Source organism: Amblyomma maculatum, chromosome 8, assembly GCF_055883805.1.
Source record: "Amblyomma maculatum isolate TAMU_Amacu chromosome 8, ASM5588380v1, whole genome shotgun sequence".
Taxonomy (NCBI): domain Eukaryota; kingdom Metazoa; phylum Arthropoda; class Arachnida; order Ixodida; family Ixodidae; genus Amblyomma; species Amblyomma maculatum.
In genome coordinates this window covers 111960460-111981044 of record NC_139351.1, presented here as the reverse complement: position 1 = coordinate 111981044, position 20585 = coordinate 111960460, and the positions used below count along the sequence as shown (strand labels likewise).

The 20585-nt window shown below is 44.9% G+C and overlaps 1 protein-coding gene across 6 annotated transcripts in view; it reads right to left on the bottom strand.

Moving 5' to 3' along the window:
* Positions 1-20585, bottom strand: part of GABA-B-R2 (gamma-aminobutyric acid type B receptor subunit 2) — a 332986-nt gene that overhangs the window by 34958 nt on the left and 277443 nt on the right. For all 6 annotated transcript variants that reach the window (XM_084577253.1, XM_084577256.1, XM_084577254.1 and 3 more), the window contains exons 7-13: positions 19830-20057; positions 19170-19230; positions 17537-17620; positions 14963-15116; positions 13622-13754; positions 11310-11417; positions 9891-10013 (exon numbers count right to left, since the gene is read on the bottom strand). In XM_084577253.1, coding sequence (XP_084433379.1) covers positions 9891-10013; positions 11310-11417; positions 13622-13754; positions 14963-15116; positions 17537-17620; positions 19170-19230; positions 19830-20057 — 891 coding nt within the window. The remainder of the gene's footprint in view (positions 1-9890; positions 10014-11309; positions 11418-13621; positions 13755-14962; positions 15117-17536; positions 17621-19169; positions 19231-19829; positions 20058-20585) is intronic.

The window sequence follows — 20585 nt, the reverse complement described above, 5'->3', positions numbered from 1 at the left end:
ACAGTTCGTTCTCACAAAGCATCACGACAAAATCAACCACTGAGCTTTCATCAGTTGTGTTGGCTTCTCCACTTGACAGAAATGTGCTGTGATAAAATAGCCGAAGAAATGAAGGCTCACCCTCAAACACGCCTCATATTCGCCTCGTCCCACGGTTTCTATTCATTACCACTGCGAGGAGGTATCCAAGACTGCGATAGCGACCCGTGTGCGCACGCGACAAGTGATCGAAGAGCACCGTTTAGACGTGTCGCCCTTACAGGGGCGCTGCCCACAATTCGAAATATCGAACGAACGGCAGATTTAGAGCTCAATATTTCCGCACGGATTTTCCGACACTTTTACACAAATTTTTCAGAGAGATAATCTGTCCACACAATATAGCCAATATTAATATACACCTGGGATCGATATATCCGGGTTTGACCATAGTGCGACATAGGAAGAGCAGTGGAGTGAAGACGGACTAGAGTTAATTTTTTTGTGTGTCCATTCTCACTTACACCTCTTTATTGGCCCAAGCCAAGCCACACCTTCAGTCACTGTTCGTGGGTCGATCTTTCAAAAGTAGAACACAAAAACGCCGCTAAAGAATGTGTTGGGTAGGCTGAGGCCTTGTTAATTGATTTCTTCAAACTAATCTTGCAGGTGTGCTTTTCCTTTCTGCCTCTGAAGCAGTGAGCATAGCATTGGTGGCTACGTGTGCTTGTAGAGGGGGAGGCTGCTTTAGTGAGCATGAAGAAAGACTGATGAGGCTCAATCATTCGAGCAAAGACTCCGGAGGTCTGCAGCAGACCAAGCATAGGCGCAGAGTAAATAAATGCGTCACAGGCAAGGAAAAGGTCAATAATTTTTGCACGCACAGAAGTGCGGGGTGCAGGTGTTGGTGCCTCGGCTACGTTTACTTCCCACCATGTTTGTACTCTGCCGAGGAGAGGGCTCGGCTTCATGGAAGCGCGCCTCTGCTGTGCGGGAACAAGCCAGCGATATGCGGGAGCCCCCGCGGTAAATGCAATTAATGAAGCTCGGCGTCTCCGCCAACCTTTGTTTCTTTATTCTTGCTTCGCCCTGATTTATTCGTTGCGAATAGAATGCCATATCGGCTTTTGTTTCTTCACCCGCTTTTGCTTACTCTGGAGGTTTGCACTGTGAGCTCCACCTCACAAAACGCGAGTGACTGATGGAATTGCCGCCGGTCTCCAAACAAGAGCAAATCGTCGAGCAACAAAACCTTTTGCTTTCTTCTTGCTTTGTTTTGCTTTCACTGATTGAATAAAAGGCTGCTTATCACGAAAAACAAGCAGGGAAGGCGATAATTAATTAAAGCAAATATTTTTTTTCCTCTCAATATCTTCGCTTGACATTTGCAGAAGTCCCAGAGTTTCGTTCTGATAAATGCACTTTTATTCCTTATATCTGAAGCGAGATGAGGTCATTATAAGTGAGAACAAAAAACATCAAGGACATGTTACTGAGAGAGTTGCGAAGTAGAAATAAAAATGAGCGCGTTCTGCACACACTTCCAAGAAATGACTACCTTTGTTAAAGTGTACTATTTTTTCCCAAGTGCTTTAACAGCTAAAGGCAATCACGAATAAAAACGATTACCCTTCTGCCCTCCGAACCCACGTCTAAGGCAGGGGAACGAAAGCGATTGTTATCTCTTTCAAAAGGCATTCACAACGCAATCGAACTGATGACGTTGGGCGTGCAAGCATTCAATGTTCCCGCATTATAACTGTGTTGTTCGGACAGAGAAAAGAAACAGGTGTAAACTTTATTTCCAACACAGTGTGTGCACATGTGCATTTGAAAGGAGAGAGAAAAAAGTGCTGATGACAATATGACAAGCCATGCGGAAAACGAAACTGAAACTTGCGCGAGGCAGGTACAACAATAACCTTATCATTCTGTTGTTCGTGTTTAAACTGCCCCGTTTAAACTTCACTCGTTCTGCATAAAACGCGCTTTCTTACCAACAGTGAAAAGGCATAGCTTGAACACCGGTTACACTCAACAGGGAAAGATCATTTTTAACCAGCCAAAGGACGAGACACAGGGAAGAAGAGGACAGGACAAGGGTGGACTGGCAACTGAATGTTTATTGAACGAATGAAAACCACGCAGACTACTTCCTAAAAGCACGCGCACAACCCAACCGGTGAAATGGCCGGAAATTGATGAAGATGAAGATGAAGAAGAACACGAAATTTTCTTCTTCATCTTCGTCTCAATTTCCGGCTATTACACCGGTTGGGTTGTGCGCGTGCTTTTCGGAAGTAGTCTTCGTTGTTTTCTTCAGTTCAATAAACATTCAGTTGCTAGTCCAGCCTTGTCCCATCCTCTTCTTCCCTGTGTCTCGTCCTTTGGCTGGTTAAAATGAACCCTTACCAACTTGCCCAGTCGTCAACCTTGTTGAGGGAAGAGATCACTGCATGTTAATACATGGCACTCCAACTGGCATGCGCTTCGGACACATGACTACCTTCTCCCTCTATTGTGATCCGCAGCAACATAATAACCTTGGTCGAGCTTGGTCACTTTGAAAATAAAGTAAAAGAAGTAAAAAAAAATGATATTGCCTATTATGATCTAATGTTTTTGCGAGATTGGTCCTATAAAAATAGAAGTCACTTTCTGAGGTGTGCACGAAGCCGTTTAGAGCCTTCAGAGTTGTAAAACATTGTATGTAATAAAAGCAAGAACAGGTGTTACAAAACAATTGGAATGTTAATTACGGAAGAACAATGTCAAAGACAACTACCAAGCAGCAGATTAGGACCCTTCTCGTGTTATATGTTATTTATCATGTGCGCATGAAACAAGAAACACGGGTGAGAACAAGGCAGAAAAAAATTCAGTAAAACAAGCAAAAAAACATGCGCAAAATAGAGCTGAGTAATGTAAACGCGCGGTAAAGCAAGTTAATAGAAAGGAATAAACACCGAACCAAGCGCGGGGACAATGAAACAAACAGACAAAACTCCGCACAAAAAGAAGCAGAACCAGAACTAGCAAATTACTTCAGCGAGCATCGGAGAATGTGCCGGAGATCACCGGAGAATGTGCCGCTTCCAAAACGCTTGCGAACAATTCCGAGGATCGGTCACCCACACCACCGTCGTCTCTATGTAACGCACGGAGCAAACAACTTGCTGTTTGAGTCAAAAAGCAAGCGACGAAAAAAAAATATAAGATGAAATAGAAAGCAGGAGCCGGCACTCAAATTTAGAACTTGGAACTCTGCTCTTTTTCCGACCGCTTTGGCGAAACACCCCGGCCCACTCAGTCGCCCTCCCTCGTTTCGCTCTCTGCTCAGCGGCAATTCCGTTCCGGCACTGCAGTTGTTACAGACTGGTGCAGCTTTGCAGCGCTCTGTCTTAGCACGCTGTTTGGTGGACCTCAAAAGAAAAGAAAATTAATGACAGCACGAGTACATCTTGATGGCGCTGCGATCGCGCCTTCCCCATCTCCCTATCTTACTGTCTGTGTGAAGCGGTAAAGGGAAAAAAGAAAGAAAAGAACGGCTCGGCCTGCGGCCGACGCTCGTTTATTTCCCTCCCCCTCTTTCCTTTCCTTCTCGTCCGTTTCCTTTTGCTGTCTTTCAGACAGCAAAGTTCCTTCATCCTTTCTTCCTTTCGCTTTCTTCCTTCTCCGGTGCCTTCAAGAAATTCCTTTTGTAGACATTACCTCAGAGCTAGCATGCACTGAAGTAAAGGCTGACGGCAGTTGAAGTTGTCATTTGCTTGGAAAATGAGTGGCTTAGAGCGAGTCACCCCAAAGAACTTTGCGTCGAGCTTCTCGCATGAGAATGGCCAAACAGTATTGAAAACCTAATTTACAAATTAGCAGGGGGCGGCAGAAAGCTAGGTGGGCGGATGAGGTTAAGAAGTTCGCAGGGGTCAAGTGGATGCAGCTAGCACAGAACCGGGTTAAGTGGAGAAATATGGGAGAGGCCTTCGCCCTGCAGTTGGTATAGTCAGGCTGATGATGATGATGACTTTACAAAACAGGGATTATTGTACTGCTCAAAGCTTCAAAAATTCCGTGAAGTGTTGAAAAATATTCGTCTATATTTAACGCTGCTTTTTTTTTTTCATGGTTGCTTGCACATCAAAAATATTGCTTACTGGAGCAGTTCTTCGCAAATGGTCTTGCTCTGCTCTGGTGTCCTCCTGGCATCTCTGCCTGACCCCGTTGCATTTATTTCAAGCCAGCAATCCCCGTTCCTATTACCGTTTGACTCAGAGCCACAATCACTTGAGTCAAGCCAAGGTGGCGATGTGTTCGGCTGAACTCCCAGTATGTCTCAGCCCGGCATTAACAGGCAATTAGGAAGAGTACTAATAAATTAGGAACAGTACTGATAATATCTGTCCCACTACTACTAACATAACTTGTTTGCAAGGTTTAACGTCCCAAAGCGGCTCAGGCTACGAGAGATGCCTTAAGGGGAGGGATCCAGAAATTTCGGCAACCTTGGCTTTTTTAACGTGCACTGACACCGCACAGTGCACGGCCGCCTTGCTATTCGCCTCTGGAAAAGCGCCCGCCGCGGCCGCGATCGTAACCGCGTCCTTGAAGTCAGCAGTCGAGCTCCCTAGCCACTGAGCGATCACCGAGAAACGGGCTGCTGTAGCATGCCATTATAGAGGTACTAATGTTATAACTACAATAGTACTAATCTGAGCCTGCGAATAGCTCCATTTCCGGTATGAAAAGGCCAGAAGCAAACAGCCGTTCGTAGTATTGTCTGCATTCTGGTGCTTAATGAATATCTCGCAGACGCACTGCACCCTCACCAACGCTGCAGTTAACTTGGGAATGCCTGGTGCGTAGAAAGACACACGCGTTCAGCGCACACGGGCGCGCGCAATCGCGAAGCGAACTAGTGGCGCGTGGATGATTGAGGGCTCAGTAGTCTCGGTCCTGGCTTGACTTAGCTCGACTGAGGTCGGCTCGATTCTTCCCGAAATGAGAAAAAAAGGTCGCAGCCGAGAGACTGTCGATCTGGCTGCGGAGGCCGCGGAGGCACCCCCTAATTGAAAAGTTGTGGCCGCTCCGTTCTGGCACCCGGGTCCATCTCCCATACTGAGGCGAAGCGGGGTGCTCTGGAAAAGGTCACGCGAGGGGCTACATCCTTCTTTTCGCGGGTGAAAAAGCTATAACTCGCTTATCTATAACGCACTGGTTGAGGAGAGAACTCTCTACATAATGCGAGGTGCAGCTGTCAGCGTTAAGGCTTGTCAGTAAGTAGTTCGCGCGGAACATTCTCCGCTTTGGTAATTCATGACAACAAGAACGGCGCGTCCAGGCAGGGAATAAAAGAAGCCATTATAATTGTGACAAGGCAGGCTACGCTTTTAAAGTCGAGTCCAAGGAAATGTTAGTGCTTGGAACAGAGAGGAAAAGTGTCACCCGATGTTCTGCATTGTGCAAATAGCTTTTCTGATCCAAGATTTGCTCCTGATTCAGGCCAAGAAAAGAAATGACCTTGGGCAAAGAAGAACGCTTTTCAGTGATTACAAGCGGATATTTCCCTGAAGAGACCAGGGTATATTAGAGTGCGAACAATGCCAAGCTGAAATTTTTAGCTCCTAAAATTCCAGTGGAATCTAAAAAAAAAAAAAAAAAAGCATGTTTCTCGTGCAATTTCTCTAGGAGCGTTCCGCATGAAATCCGGCCCTGTAAAACAGTTAATTTAACTACGCGCAAAAGGCGCGAAAAGATCAAGGAAGACGTTAAGTACTTTCGACGCAGAGAAGATACGACGAGCACAGATGCTCAAGACTGATTACGTTTATGAATGCGAAGGCGTTACAGAACCACGAGTGAAATGTTTTCGAGTGAGTTTTTCGACACATATTAAAATTATTTCTGTTTGTATAGTATTCATCATGTGTGTGTGTTTGGGTATTCGACATAGACTGCAGAGCTTCACGCTGAATCTAGGAGCCGTGATCACAGTAACATTGGTTTGTAGGCAAGCAATAGGGGACACATGCGTCGTCAATTTGAATCCCTTTTGCCTGTTAGCCTACTACTTTTAATAGCAGATGCATGCTATACAGATCGAGAAATTGTGTGACACCATCTGGAATGCTGTACGACGAAACGTTTCGCCACAATTTTGATACATGATCGAGCGATTCATACAGTCGGAGGTACATACGTCGTCGGTTCAAATCCCTGTCGCGAGCCCAACTTTATGTATGTGTGAAACCACCTAGAATACTTTAAGGTGAACGGCTGCGTCACAATTTTGAGCAGAACTCGAGAAAACTGACGTCACATGGAGGTCCGCCAATGCCGAGTGCATTTATGCGAACGACATGCATAACATTGTCTGAAGCGACTAAGGCCTCGGTCGCGGATGAATCTGCATGCACCCAGCGTTGCTTCCTGTATGCCCGGATTGCTGTGCGGGTTACACGGGCACCTAATGACGTCACCCTACTGTTCTCGTATTTGCTGAGATTTTTATGACCATCTCACGAGAACGAACAACAAACGGCACCAGTCGTTCTAGAAATGGGTAAGCAATGTTAACGTAAATGCTTCGCGATTTATACAAATGGTTGCTCCAAATGTCCTTGTTTTGTTTGGCCTGCCATGCAAGAACCGTACTTTTCACTGACGTTTTAAAGTAGATGGTTCTTTTCTCAACAGAAAATTAGGTCTCGTCTTTAAGTGCTAGTACTTGTCCATTTCGTACAAGAAAAACTAAGTGGCCGGCAAAGTGCAACTAAAGGGTAGAACCGGTGTTTTTCTTCGCTTTAGCCTTGATTCGACGTAAACGATTTTGTTTGTGCATTCTAAGTACGAAAAGACTTAACAAGGTTGACGACTGGGCAAGTTGGTAAGGGTTCATTTTTAAACAGCCAAAAGACGAGACACAGGGAAGAAGAGGACAATGAAAGGCTGGACTAACAACTGAATGAATGAATTAAGGCATCGGTTAGCCTTCATTGTAAGGAATTCGCCCTAAAAGAAAAGTCGTTAGTTAGGCCTTGACTTTGAATTTTCTTCTTCTTCTCAAATTGCTGCCATTTCACCGGTTGGGTTGTGCGCGTACTTTTCAGAAGAGTCTTTGTTGTTTTTTTTTTCGTTCAATAAACATTCAGTTGTTAGTCCAGCCTTGTCCTGTCCTCTTCTTCCGTGTGTCTCGTCCTTTGGCTGGTTAAAAATGAACAAAAATACTCCGAGTCTAGAAATCGCATTGGGAGAAATTCGGAGAAAAAAAAAGAAGTCTTCTGCTGTTACGTTGACTTCGCGATTAAATGATGAAAGATAAGCTCTTATGGCGCTCCAAGTTACTCGTGCTCTAATTATGTTAGGCGTAGTATAGTCATCAATATTTACAATGCCCACGAAGACCTCTTGCGCTGTTTTTTTGAGGTTAATAAGAAACGAAAACAGCTCACCGATCTCAAGATGCATGGAAAGATACTCACTCGCATTCGTTTCGTTCGTTGCTTTGATATTTAGCCTTCAACCGAAGCTCTGCGCGCCGGTCAAGCTGAAACATGCGTTCTTGTTAGTCGAGTTAAATGCTCCGGAGGTTTGGTGTACCTATTCTCCTTTCTCAAAATGCTGCCGTCTGCTGCTATTTTTTTTTTTATTCTCTTGGCGTTAAATGTCTCGCTCTCCAGGAAATCCGGCGTCGGTGTTGTCGTCGTCATTGTCGACGCTGACGTTGTGAGTGAACTAAACGAGCTTGGCGCTGGCAGGTGGCAGGTGGCAGCTGACTTGGCCGCGCATTGATTGTACGTAGGGCAGCCTGACGTTACCGTTAGGCAGGGGCTGCAGACTCGGGCTCTCCTTTCATATGGGAGGATGATTTCTGAATCAGCCTGCCAGGACCCTTGTATTCACGCACGGTGCCCTTAGGTCATCTGATGAGAAGAGAGGAGTCACTGGAGAAAGATTTGATGTTGGGAAAGGTTGAGGGTCGCCGGAGAAGGGGTAGGCAGCGAACACGATGGTTAGATGGCATCCTCGAGGCACTGCAGATGAAGTTATGTGATGTTAGGAAGACTGTGAGAGACCGGAAAGCGTGGCGTGACATGGTCCATAGGGTCACGAAGAGTCGGACACGACTGAACGACTGAACTGAACCCTTAGGTCACGCAGGAACATTCATACGGCTTGGTTAAAAGGTAGTAAGGTGGAAACTAGGCTGACCGGTGTGAGACCGTTGTATACACATCACAGCAGCACAACTTCTGGCTTGTGCCCTGACTGCCAGTGTCTTTACGCGCCTTTGCCTCAGGCAAAATAAATTTATTTGCATCTTCTGCGCTCAAAACTCTTGACTTGCTTTATCCGGTTAATTCTTTCAAATAGAAGAAAGTGAACGCGCTTCAAAATTTATTAGAAATGGATGGCATTAAGGGAAAGGTGAAGCGCACCTTCCTGTTCAGAAAATTTCATTTCCTCGCATTTTTTGTTTTGCCCGCTCATATGGGCACTTATTTCCAGAAAGGAGACAGAGACCCGTCTTTTGACCGGCTGCAGTTTTTAACGCTAGATATTATCTCAGGAAAGAAGTTCATCACTTGCGGAAGCTTTCTTCGGCTTCTCTCTTATGTGGACGGGGTTTCTTCCTCCTATTCATCGTGCCACACAAACTACTATTGCCATTCGAGCCAACTGTCTCATTTCGATTGCCCTTCGCGCATACTTATGAAGCCTGAGCGCTTGCGACTCAACGAACTGAAGACTGGGAACAAGTAAAGTATTCAGTGTTTGGGGTGATCTTAGAGTTGGAGTCTGAGACTAAGTTCTCTGTAGACTATCTCACAGATGGAGTCTAATATATTTGCATAAGCCTTCCCCGCTCACTCTAGATATTTCAAAGAAGATTCTGGCATCAAGCGCCATATGATATCTTATCCCCCTTCAAAGGAAGAAAAAGAAATGAATAGATCTAGCAATATGCAAAGGAAGCAACCATCTTCTAGGACAGATGGACGGACAATGTTTATAAAGAGAAACAGAAATGTAGAGAAACGGATGCAGTTAATTTACCCTGTCATGCTTCGCCAATTATGGTAATGATGTGAAACATGATGAGCGCATGCAGCTCCTCTGGCAAAGCATTTAAGGCCATTTATGGACAGGATTGCCTATGTGCAGACTTCAAAGGGAAGGTGAGCATAAAGAAAGGCCAGACGAGGATGTATATTCAAGTAAGTGAATGTAAGAAGTAAAAAGAGAATAGAAGTACATATACTCATGTAATCCCCAATTTTATATACCCCTATCGAAATTCGCGAGAGAAAGGTTTCTTTGAAGACAACACATGATAGTATTTTCGGACAAGCCTTGTAAGAGCACTAGCGTTTCTGGCATAAAATTGGTTTTCGTTAGAATTGCACTCTGCTTTGCCTAGAGATGCAACTACAGACAACACTCTTACTACAGAATTACTACAGCACTACTTGGCGAGAGATTATTTTGTTCTGTTGCGATCACATTTCTGTCTTTTAGCAAGAAGATGTAATTGGAAAAAAATACATAAATTACTCTGATCGGTCGCATTCTGCCCTTGGAGTCTAGCAGCCAACGTTGCTTTTTCTTTTTCAGCACAAGTTGTTTTTCTGACACTTGCCTTAATGTTGTGCAGCTGTCTTAGATCCTTTGTTTTGACCAAAGGTCACTGCACATACCTGGCGGACGTAATTTCACAGTATTGACAGTTCGCTTGCCGTGCTCCAATCCTTACTAACTAGACGTTTATGGTCGTCGGTTATTTTTGGGTTGAAATGCAGCAATAATGCAGCCAGCCACTCGGAACCGGACAACAAGGGCTTCGATCTTTTAGAGACAACAAGCCTATGTGGAAACGAGAGTACAGCAGTGCGGCGACAATCGAGCGGGGCGCTCACCACAGGTTGTCCGCGGCGTGCCTCGCGGTAGAAGGGATCCAGGATCTGCCACGTGGTCAGGATGATGACGTCAAGCATCAGAAACACCCCGACCACCATGAACAGCTTGTAGTCCTTGATCACCTGCGGCAGGAAGGAGCAGTGTCATCCCCCTAGCAAATACGGAGCGACCGCTTTAACTTGTACAGCGTGGCTAACGGGGGCAACATGAGCAGGCGTCGGCTTGACATAGGGTTTTTTAATTCTCAACTTCATCACTACTGCCGGTAATTGAGGTATGGCGTTAGGTCATAGAATTAATCGCTATTGAGCAAACTCAACGGAATCTTCGTGCCTGGCTATACTAACGTTTAGGCTTCTGAATTACCTGTTTTCGTTTCTTCGCTTAGTTATATTTACTAGCCCTCTTCGCTTTCTCTCTCTCTCTCTCTCTCTCTCTCTCTCTCTCTCTCTCTCACACACACACACACACACACACACACACACACACACACACACACACACACACACACACACACACACACACACACACACACACACACACACACACACACACACACACACACACACACACACACACACACACACACACACACACGCGCGCGCAAGCACGTACGCATACGCGAACTCACTCACTCACTCACTCACTCACTCACTCACTCACTCACTCACTCACTCACTCACACACACACGCAAGCACGTACGCATACGCGAACTCACTCACTCACTCACTCACTCACTCACTCACTCACTCACTCACTCACTCACTCACTCACTCACTCACTCACTCACTCACTCACTCACTCATTTAACCGCCTTCTACATTGAAGTAATTCTGTTAGAGGCCCTTGATGCCCCTCTATTAGGCTATCTTGATCGTGTTCCTTGCTGACCAAACGCTTGGCTTCCTCTGAGCGTGCAGCACCCGCGTCAAGCAACTAGCGACAGTTGGCGTTTCATAACGTGATCAAAATTAATTAAAAAGCCAAGGCTTTTAAAGAAAACAGCGAAAAGAAAAACGACACATACGGCTTTTCCCATGCATAGCGATATCACTCTTCTGTTGCCACATCTTGGCACTTCTCGGTGGGAGGTATTCGTTCGCGACTTCTGGCGCCCGATCGCTCCTTATTCGAGGGACGCATACACGCAACGACGCTGCTGGAACTTTTCTTTAGTCATCGCTCGAGCTGTTGCGATCCACTTAGGTGACTTTCCCCCGTATACTGAGCAATGCAAATGCGCTATTCAGAGCAGTTTCCGAAGCCACTTAAGGGGAACTGGCAGTTGCGCAATGACATAATGCTGCCCGAAGAGCACTCTGGAAACTCGACTGGGTAGAAAGGAATAGCAGAAACGAAGTCTTACACCTCGGCAGTGGAGGTGACGGAGGAGGCGGTGAAAGATGTGCGGACTCACCTTCTTGTTGAGCTTTATGTTCGTGAAAATGGCGTGCACGCGCCACGTTTTGCTGAACATGGCGCCGAAGGCGAGTGTGAAGCCAGACATGAGGACCCAGGCCCGTGCCTACGGAAAGAAGGCGAGAGATTTTGCAAGCGGCGTACTGTGAAAAACGTCCATTCTGAGCAGTATATTTTTGTTTTGTTTTTAACTGTGCTGAATAGACAGCGGCAGGAAAGCACAGCTTATTACAGCCCCGGTGCATATCGTAATTTGACAGAAAATATTGTGTTAAAAGAAGGGTATCATATATAATTCTAATATTCTCAATGAAGACAACGCATCCACAGAATTCACCTTGCCTCATTTATTTCGTCTCGCACAAAACGTGCCAAAAATTCGACGTGCCTGAATAAGGCACAACCAATCGCATTAATTTATTTCCTCCTAAATCACGCAAAGCGGAAATACCGGACCAGTCAACAGCCACTCGCAATTAACTGCGTTCCTTCAGGTAGCCGTCAATTCGTATGCAATCCCGAAATATCTCGAAGTATTTACTTTGACGTGGTTAATAACCTTCATTTTCTTCCGTACAATGCAAAGTCAGAAAAACATTCGCCAAACCATCAACAACGCTTCAGATAACTTATCATCATTCCCCACCGAGCCTAACCAATACTGTTGCCTTGAAGCATAGCTTTCAAATGTATTTACGGTTCCAAGTATTTCGTACTGAAATAAACCGTACCAACATGCTATGCTGTAATCACATCGCGGGGTGCCTTTTATCGTTCCCTTGCTTTTTATTGCTTTAGACGTTTTAACGAGATACCATTAGGAACGAAATGAAGATGAGAACTTTTAGTTGCTTTCAATTTCCTTCAATTGAATCGCCTTCAACTGCCTTCAGTTACCAACTACTGCAGGTGACAGGTGTCCTTTTCGGATATTTCCTTTTCACTACCTGCCACGTATCAACCGTGGTGTATGGCGACTCAGCAGAAGATGAAAATGTTAGGAATAATTAGGCAAAAATGAACAAAAGAAACAACTGTGAATACAAATGACGTAATCACAAATTAAGAATCGGAATGGAATCAGTACTGCAATAGACCGGCGAGAGAAAGTAAAACACCACGTATTTCTCTGCGCGCATCCAATTGGCCAGCTCTAAACTTCTTACAGACGATAAGATATGTGTAGCTTAGCATATCCGGCATGACAGCGTGAAAACTACAACGTAGGCTATAAGATGCAAATTCCTTGGTGAATTATGTCAATGGCCACATTCCACGGCTCGGAAGTGACAATCACAGTGAATTTATTGGAATTAATTCTGTGTAAGCAATTGACAATGTAATTAACTTTGATGTCCTCCTGTCACGTTGGGCAAGTAGCGCAATGGAGAGAGGCAAACCCCTTTCCCCACATTAAAACAAAAGGAGAGATAAATCGCAGGAAAGGAAAGGAAGAGACCGAGGTGCGAAGTCTAGTTAAGGCAGGAGCGTATAGGAAGGCAAAAATGGGAGGTGGCTAAGACCGTAAGAGTACGGAGGGTGGCTACACCGTGAAAGGAGGAGGATACATCAAGGAAGGGGGGAGGGGGATATTTCAGGAATCTTCCACGCAGAATGCAAGGGTATATGAACTGAAGTTATAAGAAATTCCGCTGATTAATGCGCTTAGAAGATGAGGCTAGTTCTGCTAATTCTTTGTAACATTATGTTGCGTTTTTTTTTTTGAGCATATATTGTGGTTTCTGCTTTACCTTCATTGTTTCTTCGCTATAGAATCTATCGGATGAGTTCCCAGGCCCCAAGATCTGCTTTGCGTGCAGTACTCCAGCACCTGTGGAATTATCAAGTTCCACAGAGGGAAGCATGCTGTCCTCAATCGCCCGATGTCTTAAGCTTCGTGGGTTTCGTGAACTTCCCAACACCTCAAAACAGATCCTGTGGTCTGAGAACTTTTGATCAACACTATATGTTGTCCCCCGAGGCATTTATTAAAAATTAAATAATCAAACGAACACAATGAACAAATAATAAAATCACTTAGATGTTAACTACCATTCGTGGCCGTACCATTTACCGCCATTTTTTAATTTTTTTATTACGCAAGCTCACCATAAGCATATTGTAAAAGCCCGTGTAAATTATTTTCCGTTATGAACCGGAGAAGGCTCCTTCTCTTATTGTTGTCGGTGAGCCGCGACAACAATAAGATTTAATACTTTGTTCTTTAAGAGTACTCGGCAGAGCCATGCATCCACGTAGGAATTTTCATTCGCAAAGGAGACGGGTGGTGACTCAGCAGGGTGTACTTACCGCGCATATGTACGGGAATTGCGAGACGCCGGTGATGCCCGAGTCCATGCCCAGCAGGATGACACTGGTGTACGTGAGGATGCAGCCCACGATGATGAGATTGTTCAGGTAAGGGCTGGACATCTTTATGTACCTGCGCGCACAGGGGCCTCGCATCTCAAGCTCGTTCACTATATAATTTGTTAGAAATGCTCTCTGACATTTCGGCGCAATGGTAGGAAGACCGTATATAGACTTTTTTTTTTTTTATCGCAACACAGGTCACAGCACGTACGACTTGGCGGGATACAAAAGCGCACACACAGCACAGTCCGAGAGCGTATTTACTGACTGTGACGTCAGAAGTACGGACGCAGTCAGATGCGTAAAAATGAAAATTCCAACACACGACTTTCGCAGCGCCTCCATAGCCCCTTTTAACGTTTCTTTTATGTTTAACATTGCTTTTAACTTTTCTTTTATGTTTTATTTCTTGTTTCATAAGCACGCCTGAAGGAGCTTCGGCTCATATGCGGCCGTTGGCGAGAACAGCTACGGGTTCAATATACCGAAGTTCTAACGCAAGACGTATTTAATCACATGTTTGGCTTACAATCAACGGCAGTATACGTGCTGAAGTTCAATCAGGCGTCTCGTTAAAAAAATGTAAATTATATTCCTCACCTTTGACTGGTCACTGCCACAAAAGTTAAACGGGCTATGACACTGACTAAGGGAGGTATGTTTGAATTTTTATTAGTGCATTTCTGACTGTGCATGTATTTCTCACGTCACCACCAGTAAAGACGTTATTGGGCAAAGCTTTTCCCGGGAAACAGCACCCTTGTGCTAAAATCATGTTTCAATGTTGGGAAGCGCGAGTGAGACCTGGATCGCTGGAATAGTCCGATTTCTTTAAACTCCCTTTTATCAGCTGTTAATTCCCCATGATGAGTTAGGTAATTATGCTATACTTATCGTACAACGTTTTAATTCTTTTGACTTCCTCGCATCTTGTTTTATATACATTCTTATTACATTCTTGATTATGTTAAAACTGATTCCCAGGATTGTATCAACCATTAAATGGGTTCACAGTGGAATTACGGCAAAAGAAAAAGGACACAAGAATGAGACCGACCCAGCACGGGCACAGTGGCGACAACAGGAGCTGCAGTATGTATTAAAGATTGAATAATAAGTGCTGATCCTAACGACAGGGTAAAATTTGGTCATGAACGCAAAAAAACAAACAAGCAAACAAGAATGTACAGGCTAAGACTAATTCGTTGCTGGCGTGAAACAAGGGAAGCTTCGACAGTGTTTGGGCCAGGAAAAAGAGGGAATGGACAGACGCGATACCTCTGGTTCCGGAACTTGATGTTGATGACGAGGAACACTGATGCGAGTATGATTCCCAGCACACTGCATATGCAGAGGCTGGTGTAAATGGTCACGTTCACCCGCGTCTGCATGGTCCTGATCAGCGTCCGGTCCTTCGGGGCGTCAGTGCCTCCTATCACGTGAAAAGGAATGTAATGACGGTAACTACCCGGTTCACAGGGTAGTTGCTGATTCGAGTGCATCGGCGGTCGACAAGAAAACTTTTACTATGAACCAGAAATCAATAGGGATTCCTCACTCAGCTAGGTTATAAGCATTCAGATATATTACACGAAGCGTGCAGGCGCCAGGTCAGTGTTACAAGCTAGCTGCCCTTGTAGATACCGAAAAGTATACTTTGTTTTTCATGTCCTGAAATGAATATCAGAATGTAGATCCCGAAAAGTATACTTTTTCATTTCCTGAAATGAATATCAGAAATACTTCAGGGCCCTTAAACACACTGCTCCTGCCGTTGCAGGAACAGTGCGCGCTCAGGGGTGCGAGCCAATATCCTTCATCCCGCGCTTTGCAGATAAAAATTGTAACCATTAGGCTTACTATCAGTCACGTTTTCCACTATTCCAACAAAGCCGCCCAGCATTACCAGCATTGTATCGCATCATGGGACTCAGCACATTTATCATCGCTTCCATAATGTGTCCATCGATAATTGCAGCAGAGCTAGTTCATCGATCAGTGAGTAACATATCTATAACAGCAGAGTAATTACAAATATATACATAAGTGCAGCCATACGTCTACAAAGGAAAACTAAAAGCTTAAGATTTGAAGAAAAATTCCTGGTCCTGGTAAGCTTCGTTGGTAGAGAACAGTTTCTGAAAGACGGTGGAGCAGAGTTCGGACATTGGACCAAAACAATTTTTTTTGTTTAAACTACGACGTTTCCGTGTAAACTGTACAGCTTTCTTCCATAGCCGCGTGTCTGCGCTTTGTTGCATTCTAAGGAGTACTTACTCCCTTGTTACAAATTCGTTCTACCTTCAGAAATTACCAACCGATGTAATTCTTTATTATGCAAATAGATGGGGCCCTTATGGTGCATTGAGGGTCATTCTACCCGACCTTCTCTGTGCACTTTTATGCCTTACCAACTCACCACGCAAGAACTTTATTCTGTTTATGAAGCGATAGGTATGCGTTCGAGCAACACTGAATCACTGCAGGTCATATACACCGGCCTGCGCTATGCCCAGCTTTGGCTTAGAACTGCCATGAATGAAACCACTTTAGTCTTTGCGAAACTTGTTTACTCCATTCCTTGCTAGAAATACGTTGGATAGCTGCCCGCGCTTCAACTCCAGAGGGAAAATGGCTGCCATGGTGAGTCCTCTTCTGTCATGCTCAGATGGATTGTGTGATAAAGGTTGCTTTTCCCGCTTCTTGGAACCTTTGTTTCGGCAGTACAGCATCACAGCACAGACTCCGTTTAAGGAAGGATAAAAGGAGTAAATACAATACGATCAGGATGAACATAAAGACTTCAAGTATACCGCCCATAATGAATGGCGAATCAGTGAGGGAAATGCGAAGAAACAGGCACACACTAGTAGAACATTCATACAAACGTTGATACAGCCCTATAGCGAAGCACTGTACTAGTATAATAAAACAAGTAACAATTAGTAAGAAAAACTATAGTCAAACCCGGATACGTAGAATTCGAGAGGAACTGCGAAATAGTTCGATTTCAAGATAGATAAAGGTTAGCTTATTTATAACTTAAACCTCCGCCAGTGACGCACTTCTTGTATCTATAGCAACGTTTCGCCTTCCGACATTCTGCCAGCGCATGCTCCGCTGGTAGTTGTTAGGAACAACCTGCTTGGCATCGAAGTATCAGTGGATAGCTGTTTGCAAAAAGCGATTGTTTATTATAAGATTACTGATCACGCAATCAGTACACAATAAATAGAATAATATCACTGAACTTCGGGCAGAGGTAATTTCTATTAATGCCTCCGTCTGGGAAGCAAGGGCTGTAACTTTCTTTTTTACTTAGGTTGTCTTCACCACAAAACAAATAAAATGGTGCGCAGAGTGAGTGCAAGAGGTCGAATGGCCTCATTGGGACACTTCAGGTTCACCAGTCAATCAGCCATACAACGCAAACACTACCAGCCGATGCCCAAAGCTGTGCTGCCCTCTCACCCTTTGCACGTGACTAGAGATTCCTAAGGATTAGTTCGATATACTCAAGGACAGGGAAGTTAGAGTTGGATATACTGCGCCACTTTCCTCTCCTTTTACACTGATTTGTCAAGAGTGTGCATTCTATATAGTTCCTAATTCCAAATATCTCGGCGTATCTGGGCTCGATTGTAGTTGTGTTAGGGAAGGCGTTTAGTGACCTTCTTTTAGTTGCATCTAGGCAGCGTTCTGGCTTTCGAATGAAAAATATGCTTTCGAGTTTTTAATATAATATATTATGATAGGCGACCGGAAATTGTACAAAAATCGATGAAGACTTCAAAATACACAATGCAGCGCTTAAACACGGCAGGGTGATTGCTGTTGCTCAAGGCAGCTTACCTCTCCAGATGACGGAAACACCTTTGGACATGTCTAGAGAGTCCGTAAGGCAGTCGAACTCGCCAATCTTCACTTCTTGGTTTTCTGCAGAAGCAGGCTGGCGTTAATTAAGCGATCTCCAATGGGAGAGAAGTGGACTGAAGCAAAGAGTAATAAGGGGTGTTTAATTATTCGCTGGCGTTTTTGCAGATGCTAGCATCTATTCAGTATTTTCCCCGTAGATAATAAGCATGAAATACTTGTAGGACTCATTCTTGGCAAGCTAGGGCGAGCATCTTCTGTAAAGCACTTCGAGCCAGAAGACAAAAAGGATTGTGAACCTTAAGGCGATCAGAGAAAATAAAAAAACTTCTCCGAAAGAAAGCGGAAGATTTTTTCATAACGGTGTCCGACAGAATAAAAGAAAGCGTTGCTATTTACAACCCCGTGCACGACTAGAACCAGCGGCTGCGGAAGCAGAACGTGGCTCCGCCGAAACCTCCAGAAGAGGAGCTTTTTAAAGAAGCTCCTCAAAGCCGGCACGGAAGAGCGCATGAGCACTGCCTGCCTTAAATAAAATCCAAGCTTTGTACGAACAAGCTAGTCAGTGGCTTGATGGGGACTGTGCCTCTCGTGCAAGGCAAATAGCAGCACGTACAATTCTGTACACAGCTATTTGTCAGTGAAAATAAAAATAACAGAAGCGGGTAAAAAAAATATAGGAAGGGGGGGGGGGGGGGGGGTCACTCGGTAGCGAAAGGCATGACCATCAAGAATGCGTGCTGCCATCTATGAGCCACTCTAGAAAACACGAATCATTTTCTTACAATGCACTGCATGCGCACATGCACTGTCGACTACGAAAGAGCAAAAAAAAAAAAAAAAAAAAAAACAAACAAAAAAACAAATGCAACAGCAACGCATGTTTCATGTACCAGAATAAGACTATATATGGTCTTCCGGAGACCTGCAGAGGCTTCCTCGATCTAGTATTCTTTTTTGTTTGTTTGACCATTTTGATTCTGGGCAGTCCCAAGAAATACTTGAGAAGCGGGATAGCCTATCTCAAGAATTACATAAAAAGACGTCAAAGGTGCAGAAAGGTAAACGTTAACAAAAAGAAGCCCGACACAATTCTGATAAAATGAGTAAACGTGTACAAGACTACAAGTTCGCGTATAAAGAAAGGTGCGTTTGGTCATGCAACTTCGGCGATGTCAAATGTGCTTTCCGCATAAAGTGGTACCGAAGGAATAAAAATCTGTCCAGCAGCTCGCAAAATCAGCAGTTACCAAATCTTTCAGACACTACAATGGGGTTAGTGGTCGAGCAAAATGTATATTGTATGGGGTTGACCTTTATGACCCACAGCTGTTGAGGCAATCATCCGCCAAAGCTCAAGGTTGAGCAAAGTGTTTCACGAGAGTTAACCGCAAAACAACTATTATACCTTAGTTTTTGCAGCGCGTAATCGGACAAGGACGAAGACGGAGGAACACGTAAGACCGTCTTCGTCCTTGTCCGGCTACGCGCTGCAAAAACTACGGAAAACAAACTAGCCCGACAGCTTGTCCTCTTCAAGTTATTATACCTACGAATATGCACTACGGAGCACAGCGACAGTGAGACAGAAAAAGAAGAAAAGAAAACTCACTTTGAAACTGCTTCAGGAGAACCTGGCCCTTCCGTTCGTTACGAAAGAAGCGGACGGGGCCCTGCGAAAAATGACGGACTTGAGATTTGGTTCCTCTCCCTCTTCCCCGCAGTTCTCCCTGCCTTATTCTCATCCTCCGTATATCATTCCCGAGTTTCCTTCATAGACCTCTTCAACTGTAGTACAACGTTTGACACCTTCAGGCATTTTGTCTACTTGAGCATAGAGCATTCAGCACAGTTTCGACATACGCCTGTGCGGTATGCTACTGAGGTATACCCCTATTGCGGTCTGTCTGGTAGGAGGGGGACAGAAGTAACGCGAAATAATTTTTCCCACAGGAACCAATCCCCGCTAATTCCAGACCTTCCAATTCTAGATGTCCCCCTCTAAATACGGTGCTAATCTTGTCACCAGACCCAGGCACCATATCATCACCATACTCAGGCACTTTGTCTAAGAGGTCGTGCTGCACCTCCTAAAGTAGGTTCAAGGAGCAAAACTTAGATTGAGCACAGGCCACCAACGAGATTATTTCGCAGAATTTCACTCGCGCATTCCCAAAACCGGATACAGTGCCCCCTTTCCGCCAGCTCACCAGTTAATTAACCATCCAGTCTCAACACACTGAAATTTGCGAAGCTCTTCGTTAGAGCTCACCGTGACGCCGATGAAGTTTGTCTCGTTGAGCGCCTCCTTGAAGAGGCGTCCCCAGGAGGCCTTGCGGTAGTCGAACTCGGAGATGCGCGTGTCGTTTGCGCGTAGCCGCACAATCACCGCGTGGATGGAGAGCGCCAGCGCCCAGATGCCGTCGTACGCGTAGCCGTGGAAGCGAGAGTACTCGCCGCTGCGCATCAGGTTGTACTCGGCCTCGTACTCCGTCGGCGTCTGCGCGCAGGAAACGGCCAAGAGGAACGAGTTGACAGCCGGTGGTGAAAAAATTAATTCATCATCATCATCATCATCATTATCATCATCATCATCATCAGCCTGATTATACCCACTGCAGGGCGAAGGCCTTTCCCATATTTCTCCACTTAACCCGGTTCTGTGCTAGCTGCATCCGCTTGGCCCCTGCGAACTTCTTAATCTCATCCGCCCACCTCACTTTCTGCCGCCCCCTGCTTCGCTTTCCTTCCCTTGGAATCCAGTTTGTTACCCTCAGCGACCTCCTATGATAAGCTCCATAAAAAATTAATTATTAATTATTAAAACATTTCTTACGGAAAGGCAAGGCGCAGTGAGAAACTGCACGGCACACCGTGAGCGAGAGGATAGAAGAAAATTAGGACAGCGAAAGGCGCGGTTTAGCGGGAGTTTCTGCATTCATTAAGCCACTCGTCGATCCTAAATGAGGCCTCTAATCGCAAAACAAATGCATGCGTGTTGTCTTTTTTTTTTTTTTTTCAGTTCAGT